Source organism: Anser anser (genome assembly GCF_964211835.1).
Source record: "Anser anser genome assembly, contig: HAP1_SCAFFOLD_32, whole genome shotgun sequence".
Classification (NCBI taxonomy): domain Eukaryota; kingdom Metazoa; phylum Chordata; class Aves; order Anseriformes; family Anatidae; genus Anser; species Anser anser.
The window spans coordinates 3,611,990-3,637,271 of NW_028154148.1; the positions used below are offsets into that span (position 1 = coordinate 3,611,990).

Sequence of the window (25,282 nt, forward strand, 5' to 3'; positions counted from 1 at the left end):
CCTGCCCATGGAGTGAGCCCTCGGGGTGCTTGGGGGAAGGGGAGTACGGGGACAGGGTGAGGGGTCTGGAGATGGGCACTTGGAGCCTGGATTCCTCTGCTCTCAGCAGCGTCCAGGTTTTTTTGAGTTGCACTTCTGAGTGCAACTCTCTTGTAGATCAAAGAAATGCCAGCAGAGGTCAGCTGATAGCAGGACCGATGGACTTAGGGTCTTAACACTCTAAAGGACTCTGGGCTGTACAGTCCCTTTGTCTCTGAGGATCCAGAGGGTCTTACTTGGAGTGCAGGAGAGATGCCTGGACTTCTGACTTAAAAGCAGCCTTCAGGTGTCTTGGGGCAGCTAGAATAAAAAATACAACAACAACAAAAAAATCCCAACAGCACTCCTCAGCAGTTGGTTTGAATGTGAGCCAAACTGGGGCAAAAGTCTTTGGTATTAGGAGTAAAGTAAAGCTGAGATGACACCAAATTCCTCTTTGTGTCTGGCTGTAGGACAGGACTGTCTCTTCCATTGCCCACAGCAAAGTCTCCTGCTCCCAGGGACACCATAAGACAGGACCAAGTAGAACTCAGGAAAGGGACCTGCCATATGCCTGCCTGGATGTGGAGAATCATTTGGGGAGGTTTAAATGAGAAACGGTAGGAGTTTTCCTCTGATAAGTCGGTTGTACGTTATTAATGTCTTTCTATTCTTTGAGCAGAACCCAATGCCTCTAAACAGCAGATGCCCAACAGCAGCTCCATCACCGAGTTCTTCCTGCTGGCATTTGCAGACACGCGGGAGCTGCAGCTCCTGCACTTCGGGCTCTTCCTGGGCATCTACCTGGCTGCCCTCCTGGGCAACGGCCTCATCCTCACTGCCGTAGCCTGCGACCACCGCCTCCACACCCCCATGTACTTCTTCCTCCTCAACCTCGCCCTCCTCGACCTGGGCTCCATCTCCACCACTCTGCCCAAAGCCATGGCTAATGCCCTCTGGGACACCAGGGCCATCTCCTATCAAGGGTGTGCTGCACAGGTCTTCCTTTTATTCTTCTTCGTTGGAGCAGAGTACTTCCTTCTCACCCTCATGGCCTACGACCGCTACGTTGCCATCTGCAAGCCCCTGCACTACGGGAGCCTCGTGGGCAGCAGAGCTTGTGCCCAGATGGCAGCAGCTGCCTGGGGCAGTGGCTTTCTCCATGCTGTCCTGCACACGGCCACTACATTTTCCCTGCCCTTGTGCCTAGGCAATGCTGTGGACCAATTCTTCTGTGAAATCCCCCAGATCCTCAAGCTCTCCTGCTCAGATGCCTACCTCAGCGAGGCTGGGGCACTTGTGCTTAGTGTTTGTTTAGTATTTGGCTGTTTTGTTTTCATTGTGCTGTCCTATGTGCAGATCTTCAGGGCAGTGCTGAGGATGCCCTCTGAGCAGGGCCGGCACAAAGCCTTTTCCACGTGCCTCCCTCACCTGGCCGTGCTCTCCCTGTTTGTCAGCACTGCCATGTTTGCCTACCTGAAGCACCCCTCCATCTCCTCCCCATCCTTGAACCTGCTGCTGGCAGTTTTATATGTGGTAGTACCTCCAGCAGTGAACCCCCTCATCTACAGCATGAGGAACCAGGACCTGAAAGCCACAGTGAAGAAACTGATTCTAGTGGTAATATTTACTTAGCAATTAATTGGCTATCTCTCTTTTCTAGTTTTACTCAAGTTAATCTCAGGCAATTTTTGACCTTTAGGTGCTTATTTTTAAAATTCTCTTTGCAGATAAATATTTCCTTTCATTCCTCTTTTCCAGATGACCAACCCTCTGTGTGACTCAGAGGCTTGCTCTGAATGTGTTTATTCCTAAATGACACCTGGCCTCTGTTGTGGCATCTTGTTAATAAAAGTGAAGTTGCTCAGTGCTCAGGGCTCTTCTTCCCAAACTGGAGTGCAGAAGACACTCAGGGAATGCCAGACTCAAGGCCTCACACTTGTGCTTGGGTGCCACCTGGACACAGGGGCAGGAGGGCACGGGGTGCTGGGTGAGGGAGCCAGGGCTGGACTGAGTCATCACTGGTGGATGCCCAGTGCCCCTGGAGGCCCTGACTGGTCAAGAAGCATCTTCCTGGGATTGAAACGTGACAGGGCTGGTGGCATCAGGGAGGTATCGGGAGCCACCAGGATACCCTAAGGGTTCTCCTGGGATGCCGTGTGCCTTGTGTTGGGTGGGCAGCGAGTGGGTCTTCACAGTAAAGCTAAGCCAAAGGATGCACGGGCTGATGGGAGCTCTGCAATGCCAGGACACACAGCGAGGCCACAGCACAGAGGTCTCAGAGGCCTTCAGTGAACAAGCGGAAAGGGACAAGACTGGGTGACCAGGCAAGGGCAGGGGGATGGGGAGAGGTGGGCAGGGTCTGGGCTGGGCTGGGCAGTGCCCGGCAGAGGGCACCAGCAGCGTCAGGGAGCGGTGGCAGCATGCAGGGGAGGGCTCCCAGCAGGGCTTGGTGCTGCAGAGCCAGGGCTGGGGAAGGGAGCCCCGAGCTGCAGGGGCAGGGGACACGAGGCCGCTCGGGGCCCTTGCTGGCCTGGGCAGAGCAGGAAGGGGGCCCAGGGCATTCGTCCCCTCACCGCAGCCTGCCACGACCTGCACGGCGCTCACGGAGCGTCCAGGGCCAGGCTCTGCCCCGTGGTGCGCAGGGAGAGGGCAAAGCCTCTCTGAAAAAGAGGCTGAAACTGAAAAAGGTCCCTCCGCTGCCCCGTGGTGTGACAGGGCCAGGGTGGGACAGGTTACCTTTATTTGATGTAGTTCTTGTGTAATTTGCATTGGTGATGGCACAAAAAGAGAGCTCCTTCAGCAGTTATGTACGTCCTTCATGTTAGGACACCACTCAGCATCCTTCACTCTGCTTTATCTCACAGATGAACTGGATTAGGTCTCCTTGATTACCCTGAGGCACAGTGCAGTGCTTTTTGCCTTCTGACACTCCAGCACAATATGTGTGACTTTCCCTTCATCTGCGCATTGACCTGACGGGTCCTTTCACACTTTTCACTTTCATATCCCTAGTTGGAAGGGGATGATTCCCCAAAGTGGGGCAAGCTGATGGGTTCTGCCTCAGCCATTTGAAGCACGCTATACTGGAGTTTTTCAGCCTGAATTTGGTAGAGATGACCCAGGAACGTAAATGGATATTCATGTGTCTAGTAGGAATAAGGGAAATATCTCAGGTTCCCAATGGCAATTTCAAATCTAGGTCAATCCCAGGAACCCACTGAACTAGGGTGTTGTCTTTGAAGGGGTTTCCTGTGCTGGGCTGGGCTGCAGTTACAGGGACAAAGACCACTGCTGGCAGTGGAGGTGCCCTGGGAACTCCACCTGGCTCCACCGGATTTCCCCAAAGGGCTCCGGTCTCCTGCAGGTCTTTTCTGACATCTGCTGGTCCAGGGAAGTGCCTCAAACACAACGGGGCCACAGGAGGTTTTCCCTGGTTATGCTTATGGTCAGACAGCAAAGCTCTGCCTGAATACCCAGTAATTTTTTTACTACTTAACTAATAAAGCGACTACTCATTACCTCAAATGATTCAATCCCTTCCGTAAAAAGTCTCACGTGAAGTGGAATTTCTATCATGAGGAAATGCTAATTTCCATGATCTATATTCAGCACTGGAGAAGAAATCCTGGTGTTCACCTGTACTTGCATTGTCATCGCTTTGTCTATAATGGTGTACTCCCTCATTTTACAGGTACAAAACCTGACTTGATTACACAGACCCTGCTGAATGTCCCCTTTCCAGCTGCCTGTCTGGACCCATGCACTTTCCATGGTTCTCCTGCTTTGCCCTCCCCTTACTCTTGGATCATTCAGACCGCTCTCACCAACCCAGTTGCTGCTTTGAGTTTCAGTGAGTTCCAGCTCGCCCATCTCTCAGCAGTCTGTTTAATGGTTTCCTTAGCAAGAAACTCATCATTTATCATTGAATTAGTATGATATGGATTAATATTAACACTACTATTAAAAATTTCCTATTAATCAGTGTAAAATACATCATGTACAGTCATCCTTTTGGGAAGGTAAACTTCACTGGAGGCAACAAAATGAGGAACTTGAACTTTATTTTTTTTTTTGGTTTGAAAACTGCAGCATCGTTTCCTATTCTTTGTTTTTAAATAGGAAAAACCCTGCTTTTCCTACCCTAAGCAGGGCTCCAAAGGAGAAACCCTAGAACAGTGTCTATAGGAGAATGATGCTCTAAACTGAAATGGTACAAAATTCAGCCTTTAAAATGAGGAAAGATTTCTATTAGTTGCTCTTTGAAATAATCCTCCTTAACTACACCATGAAAGTTCTCCAATTAGCTCTACAAGTCTTAAAGACGTGAAGAAAACTGTGGGAGAGATATGGCTGCTTAGGACTTTCTCTGTTTTAATGAGTTCCATGGTGTATTTTGGTGCTCAGTCTATGAAGCTCAGGTACTGAGAGGAGAATGATGCAACTGCTTGAGAAAGTAAAGTCAGAAGGAAAAGTTGAAGTGACTTGGAGTATTAATGGGCCCCACTGAGGGCTGTTCCTAACAAAGCCTCCCCAGGGACTTGTTAGGGCACATAATTGGAGGCCATGATTGCAGACAGGCAAAGCGCTGTGCTGAGAAAAGTCTTGGTTGGTTTTGGTGAAGCAGAAGGGCCAAGGCCTGACCCCAGCCACTGGGAGGGGAGATCCTGCACCCCCACGTCTGGCTCAGGGCTCTTCTTGGGGTCTGTATGATGTGGTGGGCAGTGTGATGCCACAAGAAGAACTTCATTAGGACACCTCCCCACCCCTGCACAGGGTATCAAGGAAGCAGTGAGGCCCCTTTGCAATGACTATATCTCGTCTCCTCAGAAGCTCTAGCCAAAGGGACAAAAACATCAGGGCTGTTGGGGCCTTCCATTCTTGCCAGCACCCTCTGCCTTCTCCTCTGCAGGCTTTCCTGTGCTGTCCCACACTTTATCCTATTTCCTTGAAGTCTGCAGACACCCATCTCTGTCCACCACCTTGCTCTCATCCCAGCATTTCCATCATTTCACCCATGTCTCGTCAAACTTAATCAGCTGTTCCTTAAAACTTAAAGTCATGGTGTGATCAAAGACACTCTTTGGGTGACCTCTGTCACTACAGCACTGCCCTTTGAGGGACATTTCTTCCTCCTCATGTCCCATGCCAACATTCCAAGGTGCACTTTGTGGCAGTTTTTGTCTCCTGCTCTTTCCTACTACCAAAGAAAGATCCATCAGGGTGGCAACCAGTCCTGAAGCAGGCATCCCAACCCATCAGGCTCCTTGTGGCCTGTCAGCCAAGCAGACAGAAGTCACCTCACCAGCATCTCCCAAGGCCTGGGCCTGCTGCTGGCCTTGCAGCTTCTTGGCTAGACACAGCCAAGCCTTGTGCCTCCTGCTGTGCAGTCCTGGCCTCAAGCAGAAGGGACAGGACAACCCCTGTGCGGGCCTTCTTTGTGTCTGGGTCCTCCTGGGGATGGAGGCAGAGGGGATCCCACAGGCAGCATGCCAAGCAGGGGCCTTCTGCTGGCCTAGCAGGGCCACTGGCAGATGTCAGCCCCAAAGTGCACATCCCAGGGAGAAGCCAAGGGTGACCTGCCACCTCCAGACACAAGGCACCTCACAGTCCCTTTGCGTGACACGTTCCTGCTGCTGCCCTATCAGCTGCAGAGACAGAAGTGACCTCCCAGTCACTGCCCCAGTCACATTCCTCCTGCTGGGGCAGGAGATCCTGAGGCAGAGCTGAGCTAGGGGAGACGTAGCTGGCCTAAAGTGCCCCCTCGGTACCTGTTTTTCACGTTCTGGGTTGAAGATTAAGCAAATATTGAGTGGGAGTGCTTGGTGTTCTGCTTGTGGTATCAGGTCTGCGGTTAAGTTATGGACAAGCTCTGTAGTTTACGGGTGTTTTAGGTCTGCCAAGATGTCTACGGTTAAAGAGAAGATTTTAATGTTAGTGTTAACGAAAGACATAAGGGTTAGCAAGAGAGAAAATGGATTCCTCTCAGAGTGTTGGAGTAGCATTTAGGTTGAGGGATTAAAATTCCTGGTTCAAGTAAGGTAAGGGCCATACATGACTGTTTTAAGTCAGTGTTACCACAGCATCTACATTACATGAACCCTCTTAGGTCTACCAAATCATAAGTTTCTGCTGGGCAAGCTCTTCTTCCCACCCCAAAATCTCACATCTCTCTTGTCCAGGCTGCTCCTGACCTCCCCATATCTTACTGGGGTCAACTTTCTGATGACTTTCTTGATCCCAGAGTATCTGTCTCACCTCTTTTGTCTACTTTATTCCTGAGAAGGAGTGGTGCTGTTTCCAGGAACAAAAAGGACACAAAGGTCTTTAGGATCATCCTGAACAATGGGCCCATCAGCTCTGCACCTCCACAGAATCACACTTCCTACATAAAACTTTTGTTTCCCAAATGGCTTCTATGGATCCAGGGTTCCTTTTCCCTGGCCCTCATGCATGCTTCAGTTTTGGATGTGCATAGATGGAATAATGAAAGCCAAGGCGCAGATGGAACTGTGCTTGTCAAGGGATGAACGGAATAACAGGAAGGGATTCTGTAGATGCTTTGCTCAGAAAAGAAAGGCCAAGGAGAGTGTTCCCCCTCTGATGGATGAGAAGGGTGAACTGGTAATGACAGACATGGAGAAGGCTGAGGGACTCAGCAACGTCTTCTCCTCAGTCTTCCCTGCCTGTCGGGCTTCCCAAGTCTTTCATTTCCCTGAACCCAGAGATGGAGGCTGGGGGTCAAAATCCCACCCGCTGGAAGTGAAGAGCAGGTTCGAGACCACCTGATGAAACTAAACAAGTACAAGTCTATGGGGCCTGATGACTTGCATCCCAGGGTCCTGAGGGAACTGGCTGATGTAGTTGCCAAGCCTCTCTCCATCCTATTTGAAGAGTCCTGGCAGTTGGGTGAAGTCCCTGGTGACTGGAAAAAGGGAAACATCACTCCCCTTTTGATGAAGGGTAGAAAGGAGGACCCAGGGAACTACAGAATGGTGAGCCTCACCTCAGTGCCTGGCAAGATCATGGAAAAGATCCTCCTGGAATCAATGTCAGGCACATGCAAGACAAAGAGGTGATCAGAGACAGCCAGCATGGCTTCACCAAAGGGTAGGTTGTGCTGGACCAATCTGGTGGCTTTCTACAATGGAGTGACCACATCAGACGACAAGCGAAGACCGACCGACGTCATCTACTTGGACTTCTGTAAGACCTTTGACATGGTCCCACACGACATCCTGGTCTCCAAATTAGAGACATACACATTTGATGGTGGAGCATTGAGTGGATAAGGAGTGGGCTTGAAGGTCACACCCAGAGAGCGATGGTCTACGGCTCTATGTCCAAGTGGAGGCTGGTGATGAGTGGTGTCCATCAGGGGCCTATCCTGGGACCGGTACTGTTTAATATCTTTATCAATGACACAGACAGTGGGGTAGAGTGCACCCTCAGCAAGTGTGCAGATGACACCAAGCTGAGAGGTGTAGTTTATTGCAACAGAGGCCATCCAAAGGGTCCTGGACAAGCTTGAAATTTGGGCCCATGTTAACATAAGGAGGGTCAACAAGTCCAAGTGCAAGGTGCTGCACGTGGGCTGGGGAAATCCCAGACATGGGGATAGGCTGGGAGAAGGACTCATTGAGAGCAGCCCTGCAGAGAAGGACTTGGGGGTTCTGCTGCATGAAATGCTCAACATGAGCCAGCAGTGTGCGCTTGTAGCCCAGAAGGCCAAGTGCATCCTGGGCTGCATCAAGAGAGGAGTGGGCAGCAGGTGGAGGCAGGTGATTGTCCCCCTCTGCTCTGCCCTTGTGAGGCCCCACTTGGAGTCCTGCGTCCAGGTTGGGGCCCCCAGCACAAGAAGGTTGTGGGCTGTTAGAGCTCGTCTAGAGGAAGGCCACAAAGAGGACAAAGGGGCTGGAGCACCTCTCCTATGAAGAAAGGCTGAGAGAGCTGGCGCTGTTCAGCCTACCAGAAGAGAAGGCTCCGGGGTGATGTCACTGCAGACTTTCAGTCCTTAAAGGGGTCTTATAAAAGGGATGGAGAAGGACTCTTTACTCAGGTAGATAATGATAGGACAATGATCTTTCAGGTCTTTTCCAGCCCAGGTCATTCTATGCTTACACGATTCTATGCCTGATTAAAAATAATTTTAAAACCTGGTATGCAGGAGGACAAGAATAACATTACTTCTATCAATATAAAATTTTGTGAAATTATTAATAAAATATACTTAAAGAAATCAGTCTATCAGTTTCCCAAATAACCAGGTAGTCTTTTTAGGATTATTTCTCATATTACATTTCGATAATAAGTTTAATGAAAAAATGGTATTGTAATAATCACAATAATGAAGTCATTATTGATGAGGAAGAAGGATTTATAGAAATATTTTCCTCACTGCATCTTTGAGCTCCTTGTTCCTCATGCTGTAGATGAGGGGGTTCAGTGTTGGAGGCACCACCGAGTACAGAACTGCCACCACCAGGTCCAGGGATGGGGAAGAAATGGAGGGGGGCTTCAGGTAGGCAAACATGGCAGTGCTAACAGTCATAGAGACCACGGCCAGGTGAGGGAGGCACGTGGAGAAGGCTTTGTGCCGGCCCTGCTCAGAGGGGATCCTCAGCACAGCCCTGAAGATCTGCACATAGGACAGCACAATGAAGACAAAACAACCAACACCTAAACAGAAGGTGATTGCAGTAAGCCCAACTTCCCTGAGGTAGGCATCTGAGCAGGAGAGCTTGAGGATCTGGGGGATCTCACAGAAGAACTGGTCCACAGCATTGCCTTGGCAGAGGGGCAGGGAAAATGTAGTGGCCGTGTGCAGGAGAGCATGGAGAAAGCCACTGCCCCAGGCAGCTGCTGCCATCTGGGCACAAGCTCTGCTGCCCACAAGGCTCCTGTAGTGCAGGGGCTTGCAGATGGCAACGTAGCGGTCATAGGACAAGACAGTAAGAGTATAATATTCTGCTGATATGAAGAAGAGAAAGAAAAAGACCTGTGCGGCACATCCCTGATAGGAGATGGCCCTGGTGTCCCAGAGGGCATTGGCCGTGGCTTTGGGGAGAGTGGTGGAGATGCAGCCCAGGTCGAGGAGGGCGAGGTTGAGGAGGAAGAAGTACATGGGGGTGTGGAGGCGGTGGTCGCAGGCTACGGCGGTGAGGATGAGGCCGTTGCCCAGGAGGGCAGCCAGGTAGATGCCCAGGAAGAGCCCGAAGTGCAGGAGCTGCAGCTCCCGCGTGTCTGCGAATGCCAGCAGGAGGAACTCGCTCACAGAGCTGATGTTGGCCATTTCCTGCCCTTCATCAGGGAGACTGAAAAGAAGAAAAAATATAGACTGTAGGGGAAATTTCTTTTAGCTATACTCATATCAGTCCTCATAAAAGCCTCCATATTGCCTTTCTTTCCAGGTGACCTTTGTCTCTCTCCCAGGCTGAAGCCCTGCTGTGTGCTTGCTGAGTGTCCTGTACACAGCAGCCACCTCTGCCCTTCAGCTCCCCATGGGCCACCTCTTCTCCACTGCAGTGCTACCTGTTGTTGAGTTTGCAAGACTCAGCCAGAGGTCACATCCAGGAGGGCTGCTCTGTCCATCCCCTGGTGCCCAGCTGCTGGCTGCTTGCAGCACTCAGCTGGGGGATGGCTCTCAGAGGTTGTGCTGAAAAATCACCTGGGATGTGCTGGGAGGAGAGGGCACAAGCTCCAAGTGCAGGTGGAAATGCCTCCCTTTCAGCCCAGCAATGCAAAATTCAAGAACAAGTACATGGCAAGGATGCTGATTCACAGGGAGAGATCAAGGGACCTCCCGTATAACAAGGACTCTAACGTATGCTCTGCAGCAGCTCCCTCCCACTGCCTGCCCATGTCCCTGCTGCCTGCAGCTGTCCCTGCCAGCAGCTCTTTCTCTGTCCCCACGTCTCCTCCCGTCCATGCTCACAGACCCCATCCCACCTGCTGTGTGCCCAGCTCTGCCTTGCAGACACCTCCCGGGGATGGGGACAGCTCTGGGGACATCTCCCTGTCTGCAGGTCCTAAAGACCAGCTCAGAAAAGCCCTGGTGCAGTCTGTAAGCAGGGAGAAGGGAAGGGGTATTCTCAGGTTCCTCACTAACCTGTTTATGTCTCGATTCAATGCAGTAGGAAGTTCCATTGTCTGTGCAATCCCTACAACTCTGTTAACACAGAGCCTGCACAAGAATCAGCAGGAAAATGCAGGCAGAAACTGCAGAAAGTGCCTTCTCTTTGCAGGCAGCCCCTGCCCTCCTCTTCCTCTGCCCAGGGCTGCCCTGCAGCACCTTCTCCTCCACACCGCACAAGCCGTGAGAGACATCCTGGCAGCTCCTGGCCAGGCAGAGACGTCCCAGACCCAGGAGCCCCTTCCAGGAACCTCCCCTGCACTGTCCTGCAGCCAGAGACTTACCATGGGCAGAGCTGTGAAGGTTTCTCCTGCACTGAGCTCTTCTCTGCCCGCACCCTGCAGGCTGCCTGGAATCCCTTTCTGCCTGGGTGCCTGCGGTCAGAGCCCCCAGCCCTGCTGCGCTGTGCACAGGAGCTGCTCCTGGGCACAGCTGTCTCTCTGCACCAGGGCCCTCTTGCCACGACCTCTCCCTGTCCCACGAGCCCGGCCCAGCTCAGCACCAGACGCCCAGCCCAAGGCATTGGAATCCCCCCTCGGGGGGCTCTGCTGAGGAGCCCACGAACCTCAGGCACTGAGAGACAATTGAAGACATCTCTCAACAAGTCCAAGTCAGAGGCAAGTTTCCTGCAGTGTCCCCCTGAGGGCCAGCACTGACACAGCCTCCCTTGGAGCTCGTTGGAGCAGAGCATTGGAGGCAGTGAGGACAAGGAGACAAAGGCAATGTGAAAGTGACCCTGATGTGTAGGAAAACTGGATGTGTTTCACCAAGCACAAGGGCCAGGCCTTGACCCCGAGACCCTGGGAAGGGCGATCCTTTCCCTTCACACACTGCTCAGGGCTCTTTGTGGGGCAGGAGGAGATGGGGATGTGCATGGGCAAGTGCAGGAGAATGGTACGAGCCCTGCCTGGTTCATGGGTGGGGGCGAGGAGGCAATGAGGCCCTGGTGCTTTACCGATAAGCTGTCTCCTCCTAGGCCTCAGTGGCAGAGACAACAGCCAGAGCCATGGACACAAAGACCTGGGTCCTGTTGGGACTCTCAGCCTTGTCAGAGGCCTCTGTCCTCTCCACACCAGGCTATCTGAGGGACTCCCAGACCTGCACCTCTTTCTCTGGTGGCTACAGACTTTTGTCCGTGCGGTGTCACACTGGATCTGAGCTGAGTCTGATACCTCAGATCTTCTTGGTGGCCATGCTCCTCGTAAGGCAGCTCTGTAGGAAGCTGGCCTGGTTCCTGGTGAGCAGCACCACTGCTCGTATGGCATCCCTCGTGGTGCCCAGGCGCTCCTCCTCCTGGGCACTGCTCACTCAGCAGGGTCCCAGTATGCCCTGATGTGTGGGGTTCCTCTTCCTCTGGTGCAGCACTGGCTCTTCTCCTAGTAGTAAACATCAAGATGTTCCTTCATGCAAAATCCTGCAGTTTCTTTAGGTTCAGCCACGGTGATGCTCTGTTCTGTCAGCTTTTCATGTCTGCAGGGAAACAGTTCAACCTTCCTGTGTTTGTGCTATCTCTGACAAGACAGCAGCATCAGGAGCTGCAGGAAAGTTTGGATAATACAGGAGTAACCAGCTGAATGGAATCGCAGCACAGAGTCACAGAAGGGCAGGGGATGGAAGGCTGCCAGGTTCCACCTCTTCTGTGCTTCCTTCTCATGCATGGTTTCATTCTGGCTGGGGCTGTGTTCTGAATGTTATGGGACTGTGCAAGTAAAAATTGGAAGGGCCAAAGCCCAGCTGGAGCTAAATCCGTCTATTATTGTCAAAGACAAACTGTTTACATAAATACTTTAATAAAGGAGGATTAAGGAGAATCATCATCCTTTCTTAGATGTGGTGGGAAACCTTTTGACAAGAGATGAGGTAAAGGCTGAGGCACTTAATGTCTTCTTTGCCTCAGTCTCTAGCAGCAAGACCAGTTGTTCCCCTGGACAGTTTTTCCACCTCATGGCCGGTGCCACTCTTCCAAGGTGCACCCTGTGGCAGTTTTTCTGTCCTGCTCTTTCCTACTACCAAAGAAAGCTCCATCAGAGTGGAATCCACTCCTGAAGTAGGCATCCCAACCCATCGGGCTCCTTGTGGCCTGTCAGCCAAGCAGACAGAAGTCACCTCACCAGCATCTTTAACTATATAATCTAAACGAATTAAACTATAAACAATTGGAGAGTGTCCAGAGGAGGGCAACGAAGATGGTGAAGGGCCTAGTGGGGAAGACATATGAGGAGCGGCTGAGGTCACTTGGCCTGTTCAGCCTGGAGAAGAGGAGGCTGAGGGGAGACCTCATCACAGTCTACAACTTCCTCACGAGGGGGAGTGGAGGGGCAGGTGACCTATTCACTGTTATCACCAGTGACAGGACCTGTGGGAACAGTGTCAAGCTGAGTCAGGGGAGGTTTAGGCTGGACATCAGGAAGAGGTTCTTCACCGAGAGGATGGTAGCACACTGGAACAGGCTCCCCAGTGAAGTAGTCACTGCACCAAGCCTGTCTGAATTTAAGAAGAGATTGGACTGTGCACTCAGTCACACGGTCCAAACATTTGGGCAGACCTGTATGGTGCCAGGAGTTGGACTTGATGATCCTTATGAGTCCCTTCCAACTCGGGATATTCTATGATTCTATGATTCTATGATTCTATGATCTTCCGAGCCATGGGCCTGCTGCTGGCCTTGCAGCTTCTTGGCTAGACACAGCCAAGCCTTGTGCCTCCTGAGTCCAGTCCTGGCCTCAAGCAGAAGGGACAGGACAACCCCTGTGCGGGCCTTCTTTCTGTCTGGGTCCTCCTGGGGATGGAGGCAGAGGGGATCCCACAGGCAGCATGCCAAGCAGGGGCCTTCTGCTGGCCTAGCAGGGCCACTGGCAGATGTCAGCCCCAAAGTGCACATCCCAGGGAGAAGCCAAGGCTGACCTGCCACCTCCAGACTCAAGGGACCTCACAGTCCCTTTGCGTGACACGTTCCTGCTGCTGCCCTATCAGCTGCAGAGACAGAAGTGACCTCCCAGTCACTGCCCCAGTCCCCTTCCTCCTGCTGGGGCAGGAGATCCTGAGGCAGAGCTGACCACTTTCTTGTCCCCACGGGAATAGGGCTCACCTTTGTGGGTCAGAGAGTAAACAAAGGTTTAATGGGAAGGTTTGGTCTTCTTCTGTGGTTAGGGTACAGGAAAGCCCTGTGGTTTAGGGTCTTTGTAGGTCTGCCAAGAAGTTGCCTAGGCCTCAATATAGCATTTTAATGCTAGTGTCAAGGGAAGGGATTAGTGTGAGCAAGAGAGTAATGGGAAGGGAAAGGGGCTATGGGTGAGTTTTACTTCAAGGGATACTTTGAGTTCAAGCATTAGAGTAGGGGATTCCTGTCAGAGTCTTGGAGTAGCATTTAGCTTTAGGGAATAAAACTACAGGTTAAAATAAGGTAAGGGCCACACATGACTGTTTTAAGTCACTGTTTCCACAGCTTCGACATTACATGAACCCTCTTATTTCAGCTGGCCATGCTCCTCTTCCCACCCCAAAATTTCCCATCTCTCGTGTCCAGGCTACTCCTGACCTCCCCATATCTTACTGGGATCAGCTTTCTGATGACATTCCTGACCTCAGAGTATCTGTCTCACCTGTGTTGGCTACTCCATTCCTGAGAAGGAAGTGGCGTTGTAGTCAGGAGGGAAAAGGACACAAAGGTCTTTAGGAGCATCCTGCACAATGGGCCCATCAGCTCTGCACCTCCACAGAATCACACTTCCTACCTATAAATTTGTTTCCCAAATGGCTTCTATGGATCCAGGGTTACTTTTTTCTCGTGCATGTTTCAGTGTTGGATGTGCAGGGATGGAATAAGGAAAGCCAAGGCACAGATGGAACTGAGTTTATCAAGTGAAGCAAGGAATAACAGGAATAGATTTTGTAGATACATTGCTCAGAAAAGAAAGGGCAAGGAGAGTGTTCCCCCTCTGATGGATGAGAAGGGTGAACTGGTAATGACAGACATGGAGAAGGCTGAGGGACTCAGCAATGTCTTCTCCTCAGTCTTCCCTGCCAGTCAGGCTTCCCAAGTCTTTCATTTCCCTGGACCCACAGATGGAGGCTGGGGGGCAAAGTCCCACCTGCTGTAAGTGAAGAGGAGGTTTGGGAACACCTGATGAAACTCAACAAGTACAAGTCTATGGGGCACAATGACTTGCATCTCAGGGTCCTAAGGGAACTGGCTGATACAGTTGCCAAGCCTCTCTCCATCATATTTGAAGAGTCCTGGCAGTCGGGTGAAGTCCCTGGTGACTGGAAAAAGGGAAACATCACTCCCATTTCTAAAAAGGGTAGAAAGGATGACCCAAGGAACTCCAGAACAGTGAGCCTCACCTCAGTGCCTGGCAAGATCATGGAAAAGATCCTCCTGGAATCAATGTCAGGCACATGCAAGAGAAAGAGGTGATCCAAGAGAGCCAGCTTGGCTTCACCAAAGGGTAAGTTGTACTGGACCAACCTGGTGGCTTTCTACAATGGAGTGACCACATCTGATGACAATGGAAGACCGACCGATGTCATCTACTTGGATTTCTGTAAGACCTTTGACATGGTCCCACATGACATCGTGGTCTCCAAATTGGAGAGATACACATTTGATGGGTGGAGCATTGAGTGGATTAGGATTTGGCATGAAGGTCACACCCAGAGAGCGATGGTCTACGGCTCTATGTCCAAGTGGAGGCTGGTGATGAGTGGTGTCCATCAGGGGTCTATCCTGGGACCAGTACCATTTAATATCTTTATCAATGACAGGGGCAGTGGGGTCGAATGCACCCTCAGCAAGTGTGCAGATGACACCAATCTGAGTGGTGTAGTTTATTGCAACAGAGGAAGGGATGCCATCCAAAGGGTCCTGGACAGATTTGAGAAGTGGGCCCATGTGAACCTAAGGAGGGTCAACAAGTCCAAGTGCAAGGTGCTGCACTTGGGGCGGGGAAATCCCAGACATGGGGATAGGCTGGGAGAAGAACTCATTGAGAGTAGCCCTGCAGAGAAGGACTTGGGGGTTCTGCTGCATGAAATGCTCAACATGAGCCAGCAGTGTGCGCTTGTAGCCCAGAAGGCCAAGTGCATCCTGGGCTGCATCAAGAGAGGAGTGGGCAGCAGGTGGAGGCAGGTGATTGTCCCCCTCTGCTCTGCCCTTGTGAGGCCCCACTTGGAGTCCTGCATCCAGGTCTGGGGCCCCCAGCACAAGAAGGATGTGGGCTGTTAGAGTGGGTCCAAAGGGAGGCCACAAAGATGATCAAGGGGCTGGAGCACCTCTCCTATGAAGAAAGGCTGAGAGAGCTGGGGCTGTTCAGCCTGGAGAAGAGAAGGCTCCGGGGTGACGTCATTGCAGATTTTCAATACTTAGAGTGGTCTTATAAAGTGGATGCAGAAGGACTCTTTACTCAGGTAGATAATGATAGGACAAGGGGAAATGGTTTTAAATTAAAAGAAAGGGGAAATTCCTATTAGAGGTTACCAGGAAAGTTTTCACTCAGAGGATAGTGGGACACTGGAACAGGTTTTCCACAGAGGTATTGGATGCCCCATCCCTGCAGGTCTTCAAGAGCAAGTTAGATGAAGTCCTGAGCAACCATGATCTCCTGGGGGGTGTCACTGTCTTTGGTAGGGGAGTTGGAACTAGATGATCTTTGAGGTCCTTTCCAGCCCAGGCCATTCTGTGATTCCGCGATTCTATGACTGGTTAAAAATATTTTTAAAACTTGTTATGCAGAAGGATAAGAATAACATTATTTCTATCAATATAAAATGTTGTTGAATTATTAATAAAAATATACTTAAGGAAATCATTCTCTCAGTTTCCCACATAACCAGGTAGCCCTGTTAGGATTATTTCTAATACTACATTTTGATAATAAGTATAATGACAAAAATGATATGATAATGATCTCAATAATTTAGTCATTATTGATGATGAAGAAGCATGTATAGAAATATTTTTCTCACTCCACCTTTGATCTCCTAGTTCCTCATGCTGTAGATGAGGGGGTTCACTGCTGGAGGCACCACCGAGTACAGAACTGCCACCACCAGGTCCCTGGGTGGGGAAGAGATGGAGGGGGGCTTCAGGTAAGCAAACAGGACAGTGCTGACAAACAGGGAGAGCATGGCCAGGTGAGGGAGGCACGTGGAAAAGGCTTTGTGCCGGCCCTGCTCAGAGGGGATCCTCAGCACTGCCCTGAAGATCTGCACATAGGACAGCACAATAAAAAAAAAACAACCGACACGTAAACAGAAGGTGACTGCAGTAAGCCGAACTTCCCTGAGGTAGGCATCTGAGCAGGAGAGCTTGAGGATCTGGGGGATTTCACAGAAGAACTGGTCCACAGCATTGCCTTGGCAGAGGGGCAGGGAAAATGTAGTGGCCGTGTGCAGGACAGCATGGAGAAAGCCACTGCCCCAGGCAGCTGCTGCCATCTGGGCACAAGCTCTGCTGCCCACGAGGCTCCCGTAGTGCAGGGGCTTGCAGATGGCAGTGTAGCGGTCATAGGCTGTGACGGTGAGAAGGGAATACTCTGCTCCAATGAAGAAGACTAAAAAGAAGACCTGTGCGGCACACGCCTGATAGGAGATGACCTTGGTGTCCCAGAGGGCATTGGCCATGGCTTTGGGCAGAGTGGTGGAGATGCAGCCCAGGTCGAGGAGGGCGAGGTTGAGGAGGAAGAAGTACATGGGGGTGTGGAGGCGGTGGTCGCAGGCTACGGCGGTGAGGATGAGGCCGTTGCCCAGGAGGGCAGCCAGGTAGATGCCCAGGAAGAGCCCGAAGTGCAGGAGCTGCAGCTCACGCGTGTCTGCGAATGCCAGCAGGAGGAACTCGCTCGCAGAGCTGATATTGGGCATTTGCTAACATTAAACACAGCTGTCTGTTGAAGAGAAAGAATGCATAACAAAGTTAGAAGAGGCTTCAATGAGGAAAACCTATTCCATGTCTTAGAACACCTCCCAGACGATCCTCTCTCTTTGCAGGAGAACCTGTATGAATCTCATTGCTTCCATACCAATCTGTCAGTGCAATGCTCTGGGATTCTCAGTCTCCTGTGCAATCCTGAGAACACATTACCATCAAACTTGCCTGCCCTGCAATGCAGGAATCGAAAAGCACAGAATCAAAAAAAAGCCTTCTCCTTCAGATAAACCAAACCTCAGTTTTCTTCTGGAAATGACCCCTTCTAAATGCCATTCTCTACCACAAATTCTACTTCTCACTGGATAAACAGAGAGACCCATCCCGACAGATGCTATCAGCCATCGGATGTGCCAGCTGTAGAAGAGCTCTCTGGCAACCCCACCTGCATGGCCCTGCAGCCAGAGACTCACGGTGCCAAGAGCCTGCAGATCTGTCCTGCCACACGCTGCCCTCTGTTGCTGCGCTCCTCACTGCCTCCAAGCCCTCTCTCCTTCTCTCCTGTCCCCGTGCCAGCTGCGGTCAGAGCCCCCAGCCCTGCTGCGCTGTGCACAGGAGCTGCTCCTGGGCACAGCTGTCTCTCTGCACCACGGCCCTCTTGCCACGAGCTCTCTCTGTCCCACGAGCCCGGCCCAGCTCAGCACCAGACGCCCAGCCCAAGACATTGGAATCCCCCCTCGGGGGGCTTTGGGGAGGAGCCCACGAACCTCAGGCACTGAGAGACAATTGAAGACATCTCTCAACAAGTCCAAGTCAGAGGCAAGTTTCCTGCAGAGTCCCCCTGAGGGCCAGCACTGACACAGCCTCCCTTGGAGCTCGTTAGAGCAGAGCGTTGGAGGCAGTGAGGACAAGGAGAAAAAGGCAGTGTGAAGCTGGCACTGATGTGTAGGAAATCTGGATGTGTTTCACCAAGCACAAGGCCCCAGACAATAATGAATGATTTCAAATTTGGAAAGACACAAAAGTAAGATAAAATAGTAATAATAACAATAATAATAATAACAAGAAGAATAATAGTATGTGAAAAGCAAGTGATGCACCACGCAATTGCTGAGAAGCCCCTCACCGATGCTCAACCTGTCCCTGAGCATTGGTCCCCCTGACTCTGGCCAGCCTGCAGCAGGATCTCTTGTGCACGTCCCTTGACCTTCATTTCTTTCAGTGCAAAATCAGCTTGCAGAGGAATTTGGATTATTTTCTTCCCTTTCTCAAACACTTCCTCTGCTCTGTCACCCCACACAACGATGCCATCGATGTACTGCAGGTGTTCAGGAGCTTCCTCCTCTTCCAGGGCCATCTGGATCAGTCCATGGCAAATGGTAGGGCTGAGTTTCCTGCCCTGGGGCAGTCGATGCCAGGTTGAAAGCAAGCTGTGGCCTTCACACTGCTGGCAAACGGATGGAGAAAAATGCATTAGCGATATCAGTTGTGGCAAAACGCTTGGGTGCCTTTGATCCCAGTGTGCATGGAAGCTCTACCGTGTCCGGCATGGCAGCACTCAGCACTGCACGACTTCCTTCAGGCCACGACAATCCTCTGTCAGCGGACTCCCTTGGTGCTCTACTGACTGAGGTGCACGGCTGTGGCAGTGATTGGCACCAGCTGTCCTTCAGCCCTCATCAACCCCACAACAGAAGGGTCCTGTGAGAGACCAAGGCAAGGTAGACAACAGCATCATGTCCTCCGCATCCAAGGCAGCTGTGCCAAAAGCCCACCCATACCCTTTTGGGTCCCTGAAATATCTCTCCTCTCCTGAAGCAGTCTCTTCCAAGGATGCACAGAGTCCGGGGCCAGTCCCAGTGGGGTGCTTTTGCCACTCCTTCCCACTTAGACTCACTTCAGCCTCCAGTACAGGTCAGTGTTGGCATCCCCCTGTCACTCCAGACATACAAATGGGTTCACCCCTCCACAGCTTGATGGCACTAGGGTACGCTGTGCAGTGGTGTCCACTGGAGCCTCAGACTTCTGTGGGCCTGATGTGCAAGGCCATCGAATCCACACAGCCCAATACAGCCGATCGTCCCCTTCCTCCCCCTGGCTGGAGGCAGGGCCCCTCTAGTCCTGCCCATAGTATTCCTTACTGTGTCTGCAGGACTGCCCGCTGGAAAGTGGAGCAGCAGTTCTCTAAGAACCCCTTTTTGTGACTGTTTTTCCTTGCCACTCACATACCCGTGCCTCTAGAGTTGAGGCAGATTTTCCATCCCACTTTCTCATGCCCTCTCCATGGTCACACAGGTGAAACCACAGGGTGACACATCGTGTGTACCCACCATCTCTCCTTTCCTGCCCTCTGAGTCCAGGGAGGGGCCCCGTTTCTCCCAGCACCAGAGCAGCACAGGGATAGGGATCAAGTGATTACTGATGCCCTTAGGACCTCTTCCTCTTGGTCCTCCTGCTCACATGATGGTCCAGCTTTCCTGAAGCCTGCCTCATCTTCTTTCTCCTCCTTTCTTGTCTGGGTAGGAGTTTCTTTCCTTTCTTAAAAAAAAGAAAAAAAAAAAAAAAAAGAGACTTCTATATCCATTGTTTTTTCTTCCATATAGGAGCAACTGATACAGACACAGGTTGCTTCTCTGGCCCAGACACAGGGCCCATAAAAGGAGCTGGAGTTGCTGCAGGGCATTTTGCAGATGCTGTAGTGGCTGCAGGGTCTGTCAGAGGGGTTGGAGTGGCTGCAGGGCTTGTCACAGAGGTTGGAGTGGCATTGATTGTGGCTCTGTAAGCATAGGCTGAGACCCAGCACACTGCAGTGGTATGTGTCTCTTTGGAAATGCCAGGGTGATAACACCACTTTTTCAAGCATTTCACAGTTTTTTAGGATTCTGCACTTTCTCAGGGATGAAGTTCCAAAGCACTGGAGGTGCCCCCTGCTCTAGGTGCCTGCCCAGATCCTCCCACACTCCCTGCCACTCCTCACTCTCCTGCCTCTGGACAGATCTCTGGATGGCATGCTTAAGTGGTTGTTTGACATTAAACAAAAGCTGAAACACATTCAGGAGACATAACAATAGGAACATGCTGGTTTGACCACCCCACAGATACTCAAACCTTTGAAAAGCTATTGTAATTAGGCTGGAGGAGAAGGGGGAGGTGAAGGAGAAAGGGAGAGTGAACCAGCGGGGAAAAGTGTCCTCCCCTTGTCTCCCCCATGCCTTGGTTTCCTGAGGAGAAAAGGTCAAGAGTGTAATTCTTAATAGTTTCTGAGAGATGGCTCCCAAGGTATGGAGGTAATGGCAATGCTGAGTACAAGGACCAGATTAGTTTCATGACCAGGAATTTTATCATATCATAAGCCAGTGTTACACCATACAACAAAAGAATAATCTAGAAGGAGCCATCAGAAAAGCTAAAGAGCATGATGGGGAGACATACAGGAAGTCATGTGCTATACAACACAGTTCTGAAATTGAGCACAACAGACCTGAGGTTAAAAAAAATAATAATAAATAAACTTTTTTATCAGCAAATATTAAAATTATCTAATGGTTGTAATAGCTTCCTATTATTTTATTATTATTATTATTATTTATTTAACATGCTGTGGTGAGATCTGTCATTGGCTCAAAGTTTGTGCTCCATGTTGGGCACCAAAAAGAGCGTGGTTTAACCCGGCAGGCAGCTCAGCACCACACAGCCATTCCCTCACACACACACCCTGCTACACCCCGAGCGGATACAGGAGAGAATGAGGAGGGGGAAAAAAATAAATAAGAATAATCATGGGTTGAGATAAAGACAGTTTAATAGGCCATAAAGGGAAGACAAATAATACGAACAATGATGATGATGATCATGATGGTGATTGCCTGTCCCGCAGCAGTGGTACCCCCTACCCTGGCCAGCCACCCCATATTGATGGTTCAGCATGACGGCTGCGGTATGGAACATCCCTTTGGCCACTTGGGGTCAGCTGTCCTGCTTCTGTCCTCCCCAGCTTCTCAGGCACCCTCAGCCCTCCACTGCTGGGCAACAACTAAGCCATCATTGTGTGATCATCATTCTTCTCATGCTAAATGCAAAACACAGCATCATACCAGCTACTAGGAGGAAAATTAACTTGATTCTGCCAACACCAGGACACCCACAGACTAAGGGCGTGTTATCTGTTTGTGTATAACAAAAGAGAAAAGGTGGTGGTGATTAATTAGAAAGTACTGGAGCTGAGCACGATGCAGATGGTGTGGAATATGGGGTGGATATTGTCCTCGTTTTGGCTGGGATAGACTCAATTTTCTTCCTATTAACTGGTATGGTGCAGTGTTTGTATATAGGAAACAGTTCCAGACAAAATAACAGCATGCATGACAAGGAAGAACAAAAAGTGTGGAATTTGGCAGCCTTCTATCCTGTACCCTTATATGAGTTTGTGATGCAATTCCATTCAACTAGTTACTGCTGTATTGTCCAAACTGTTCTGCAAACTCCTGCTGCTGTTATCGTGTGAGAGATGGCATAATCGGGATGAGCCATCTGCCTGCAGATATTAACAGCTGACAAAATGGAGCATCTGTCCAGAAGAATCTTGAGAAACTGCAGGATTTTGCCTACAGAAACCTCTTGACCTTTACAAGGAGAAGAGCCCAGTCCTGCAGCAGAGGAAGAGGAACGCCACACATCAGGGCAGACTGGGACCCTGCTGAGTGAGCAGTGCCCAGGAGGAGGAGGGCCTGGGCACCACGACGGATAACATACGAGCAGTGGTGCTGCTCCCCAGGAACCAGGCCAGCTTCCTACAAAGCTGCCTTACGAGGAGCATGGCCACCAAGAAGATCTGAGTTATCAGACTCAGCTCAGATCCGGTGTGACACCACATGGACAAGGGTCTAGAGCCAGCAGGAAAAGAGGTGCAGGTCTGGGAGTCCCTAGGACAGCCTGGTGTGGAGAGCAGCAAGGGCTGTGGCAAGGCTGAGAGTCCCAACAGGACCCAGGGCTTTGTGTCCATGGCTCTGGCTGTTGTCTCTGCCACTGAGGCCTAGGAGGAGACAGCTTATCGGTAAAGCACCAGGGCCTCATTGCCTCCTCGCCCCCACCCATGAACCAGGCAGGGCTCGTACCACTCTCCTGCACTTGGCCATGCACATCCCCACCCCCTCCTGCCCCAGGAAGAGCCCTGAGCAGTGTGGGAAAGGAAAGGATCTGCCTTCACAGGGTCTGGGGGTCAAAGCCTGGCCCTTGTGCTTGGTCAAAAACATCCAGTTTCCCTACAAATCAGGGTCACCTTCACAGTGCCTTTGTCTCCTTGTCCTCACTGCCTCCAATGTTCTGTTCTAACGAGCTCCAAGGGAGGCTGTGTCAGTGCTGGCCCTCAGGGGGACACTGCAGGAAACTTGCCTCTGACTTGGACTTGTTGAGAGATGTCTTCAATTGTCTCTCAGTGCCTGAGGTTGGTGGGCTCCTCAGCAAAGCCCGCCGAGGGCGGATTCCAATGCCTTGGGCTGGGCGTGTGGTGCTGAGCTGGGCCGGGCTCGTGGGACAGAGAGAGCTCGTGGCAAGAGGGCCGTGGTGCAGAGAGACAGCTGTGCCCAGGAGCAGCTCCTGTGCACAGCGCAGCAGGGCTGGGGGCTCTGACCGCAGCTGGCACGGGGACAGGAGAGAAGGAGAGAGGGCTTGGAGGCAGTTGGCAGTGGGAGGATGCTGAGAGCTGCCTGCAGGAGAAATCTGCACAGCCCTTGACAAGGTACGTCTCTGGCTGCAGGGCCATGCAGCTGCACGTCCTGGAAGGGTCTCCTGCTGGGTCTTGTTTCTGGGAGGGCAGTGGGCAATGCAGTAGGCTTTGGGAGTCCTGCTGGATGGCACTGCGAGGTGAGGAAGTCTGGCAGAAGCCCCTCGGAGTGCCCTAAGCCAGGTGCCCCCGGTCAGACCAGAACACCCTGCCCTGGCTGGCCAGGCCGGGCTCTCTGCCAGCTGCCCCGGAGCTCCTGCAGCCATGGAAAGAAGAGAAGCTCCCAAGCTCCATCTGGCTTGCTGTGGCCCTTCTTCCTCAGCAGCATTCTCCTGTTCCTTCTTCGGGAAACACCTGAATGGGATGACAGTGCAGCTCAGAGAGGGGTGACACAAGCCAGCTGAGAACAGGACTGGTGGACAGAAGGGCTCTCCTCGGTCTTCATAATGGACACTCCCATAAAATATCAGCAGGAGTGTACAGGAAATGTGAGGGCATTCAACCATCCAATACCTATCCTAAGCATTACGGGGGCTACTGAGATAAAATGAAGCAAAATGAACAGCTCAGGTCTGCGTTCAGATGAGTTGTTTGCAACAACCGACAAGTCGAATGGAGTTGAGTTTCCCCCATGTTCCTGCTTCCCTCCTGCTGCACAGCAGGAAGGACTCCTCTGGAGCCCACAGCAGCCCCTGCTCCCAGTGCCACTCTCAGCCAGCACCCGCTGCAGCTAAAGCAGGAGAGTTGCAGAAAGCTTCTCCTGCAGAGATAGAGGCTCAGCCTGGGGAGTACTCCAAAGCTGACAACAGGTTTTCCTCAGGGAAGCCTCTTCTAACATTGTTCTGCCTTCTTTCTCCAACAGAAAGCTGTGTCCAAAGACAGCAAATGCCCAACAGCAGCTCTGTGAGCGAGTTCCTCCTGCTGGCATTCGCAGACACGCGCGAGCTGCAGCTCCTGCACTTCGCGCTCTTGCTGGGCATCTACCTGGCTGCCCTCCTGGGCAACGGCCTCATCCTCACCGCCGTAGACTGCGACCACCGCCTCCACACCCCCATGTACTTCTTCCTCCTCAACCTCGCCCTCCTCGACCTGGGCTGCATCTCCACCACTCTCCCCAAAGCCATGGCCAATGCCCTCTGGGACACCAGGGCCATCTCCTATCAAGGGTGTGCTGCACAGGTCTTTTTCTTTCTCTTCTTTGTATCAGCAGAATTTTATGTTCTCACCATCATGTCTTACGACCGCTACGCTGCCATCTGCAAGCCCCTGCACTACGGGAGCCTCGTGGGCAGCAGAGCTTGTGCCCAGATGGCAGCAGCTGCCTAGGGCAGTGGCTTTCTCAATGCTGTCCTGCACACGGCCACTACATTTTCCCTGCCCCTCTGCCAAGGCAATGCTGTGGACCAGTTCTTCTGTGAAATCCCCCAGATCCTCAAGCTCTCCTGCTCAGGTTCAGACTACCTAAAGGAACTTAGACTTCTGGTGGTTAGTGCATGTTTAGCATTGTGCTGTTTTGTTTTCATTGTGGTGTTCTATGTGCAGATCTTCAGGGCCGTGCTGAGGATACCCTCTGAGCAGGGCCGGCACAAAGCCTTTTCCACGTGCCTCCCTCACCTGGCTGTGGTCTCCCTGTTTGTCAGAACTGCCATGTTTGGCTACCTAAAGCCCCCCTCCATCTCCTCCCCATCCTTGGACCTGGTGTTTGCATTTTTGTACTCGGTGGTGCCTCCAGCAGTGAACCCCCTCATCTACAGCATGAGGAACCAGGAGCTGAAAGCCACACTGAAGAAACTGATTCTAGTTGTAGTATTTACTTAGTCAGGAACTGTCTATCTCTCTTTTCTAGTTTAACTCAAGTTAATCTCAGGCAAGTTGTGACCTTTAGGTGTAGCATTTGTCCTGGTTTCAGTTAGGACAGAGTTAATTTTCCTCCTAGTAGCTGGTATAAAATCATAGAATCATAGAATATCCTGAGTTGGAAGGGACCCTTAAGGATCATCAATTCCAACTCTTGATACCGCACAGGTCTACCCAAAAGTTCAGACCATGTGACTAAGTGCACAGTCCAATCTCTTCTTAAATTCAGACAGGCTCGGTGCAGTGACCACTTCCCTGGGGAGCCTGTTCCAGTGTGCAACCACCCTCTCTGTGAAGAACCCCCTCCTGATGTCGAGCCTAAATTTCCCCTGCCTCAGCTTAATCCCGTTCCCGCGGGTCCTGTCACTGGTGTTAATGGAGAAAAGGTCTCCTGCCTCCCGACACCCCCTTACGAGGAAGTTGTAGACTGTGATGAGGTCTCCCCTCAGCCTCCTCTTCTCCAGGCTGAACAGGCCCAGTGACCTCAGCCGTTCCTCGTACGTCTTCCCCTCCAGGCCTTTCACCATCTTCGTAGCCCTCCTCTGTACACTCTCCAACAGTTTCATGTCCTTTTTATACTGTGGTGCCCAGAACTGCACACAGTACTCGAGGTGAGGCCGCACCAGCGCAGAGTAGAGCAGGACAATCACCTCCCTTGACCTACTAGCGATGCCGTGCTTGATGCACCCCA

General features: G+C 51.6%; 2 protein-coding genes and 1 pseudogene across 3 annotated transcripts; 2 read left to right on the plus strand and 1 right to left on the minus strand.

Annotated features, from left to right (window-relative positions):
* Positions 1–623: 623 nt before the first annotated feature.
* LOC310890550 (olfactory receptor 14C36-like) lies at positions 624–1,653 on the plus strand (the record flags this gene model as incomplete). The annotated part of the gene is made up of 1 exon (XM_083852877.1): positions 624–1,653. Exon 1 carries the CDS (start codon positions 724–726, stop codon positions 1,651–1,653), a length of 930 nt encoding a protein of 309 aa, XP_083709003.1. The 5' UTR covers positions 624–723.
* Positions 1,654–8,057: 6,404 nt separating this feature from the next.
* LOC310890667 (olfactory receptor 14J1-like) lies at positions 8,058–9,684 on the minus strand. The gene has a single exon (XM_083852978.1). The coding sequence runs from the start codon at positions 9,308–9,310 to the stop codon at positions 8,396–8,398; it is 915 nt and encodes a 304-aa protein (XP_083709104.1). The 5' UTR covers positions 9,311–9,684; the 3' UTR covers positions 8,058–8,395.
* A 13,480-nt stretch (positions 9,685–23,164) lies between these two features.
* LOC310890551 (olfactory receptor 14C36-like) lies at positions 23,165–24,552 on the plus strand (annotated as a pseudogene). Its single transcript has one exon. The product of its transcript is annotated as an olfactory receptor 14C36-like (transcript).
* Positions 24,553–25,282: the final 730 nt, after the last annotated feature.

Bases quoted from the DNA above. Each gene is read 5' to 3' on its own strand.
- LOC310890667 (XM_083852978.1), bottom strand. From the start codon at position 9,310: ATGGCCAACATCAGCTCTGTGAGCGAGTTCCTCCTGCTGGCATTCGCA.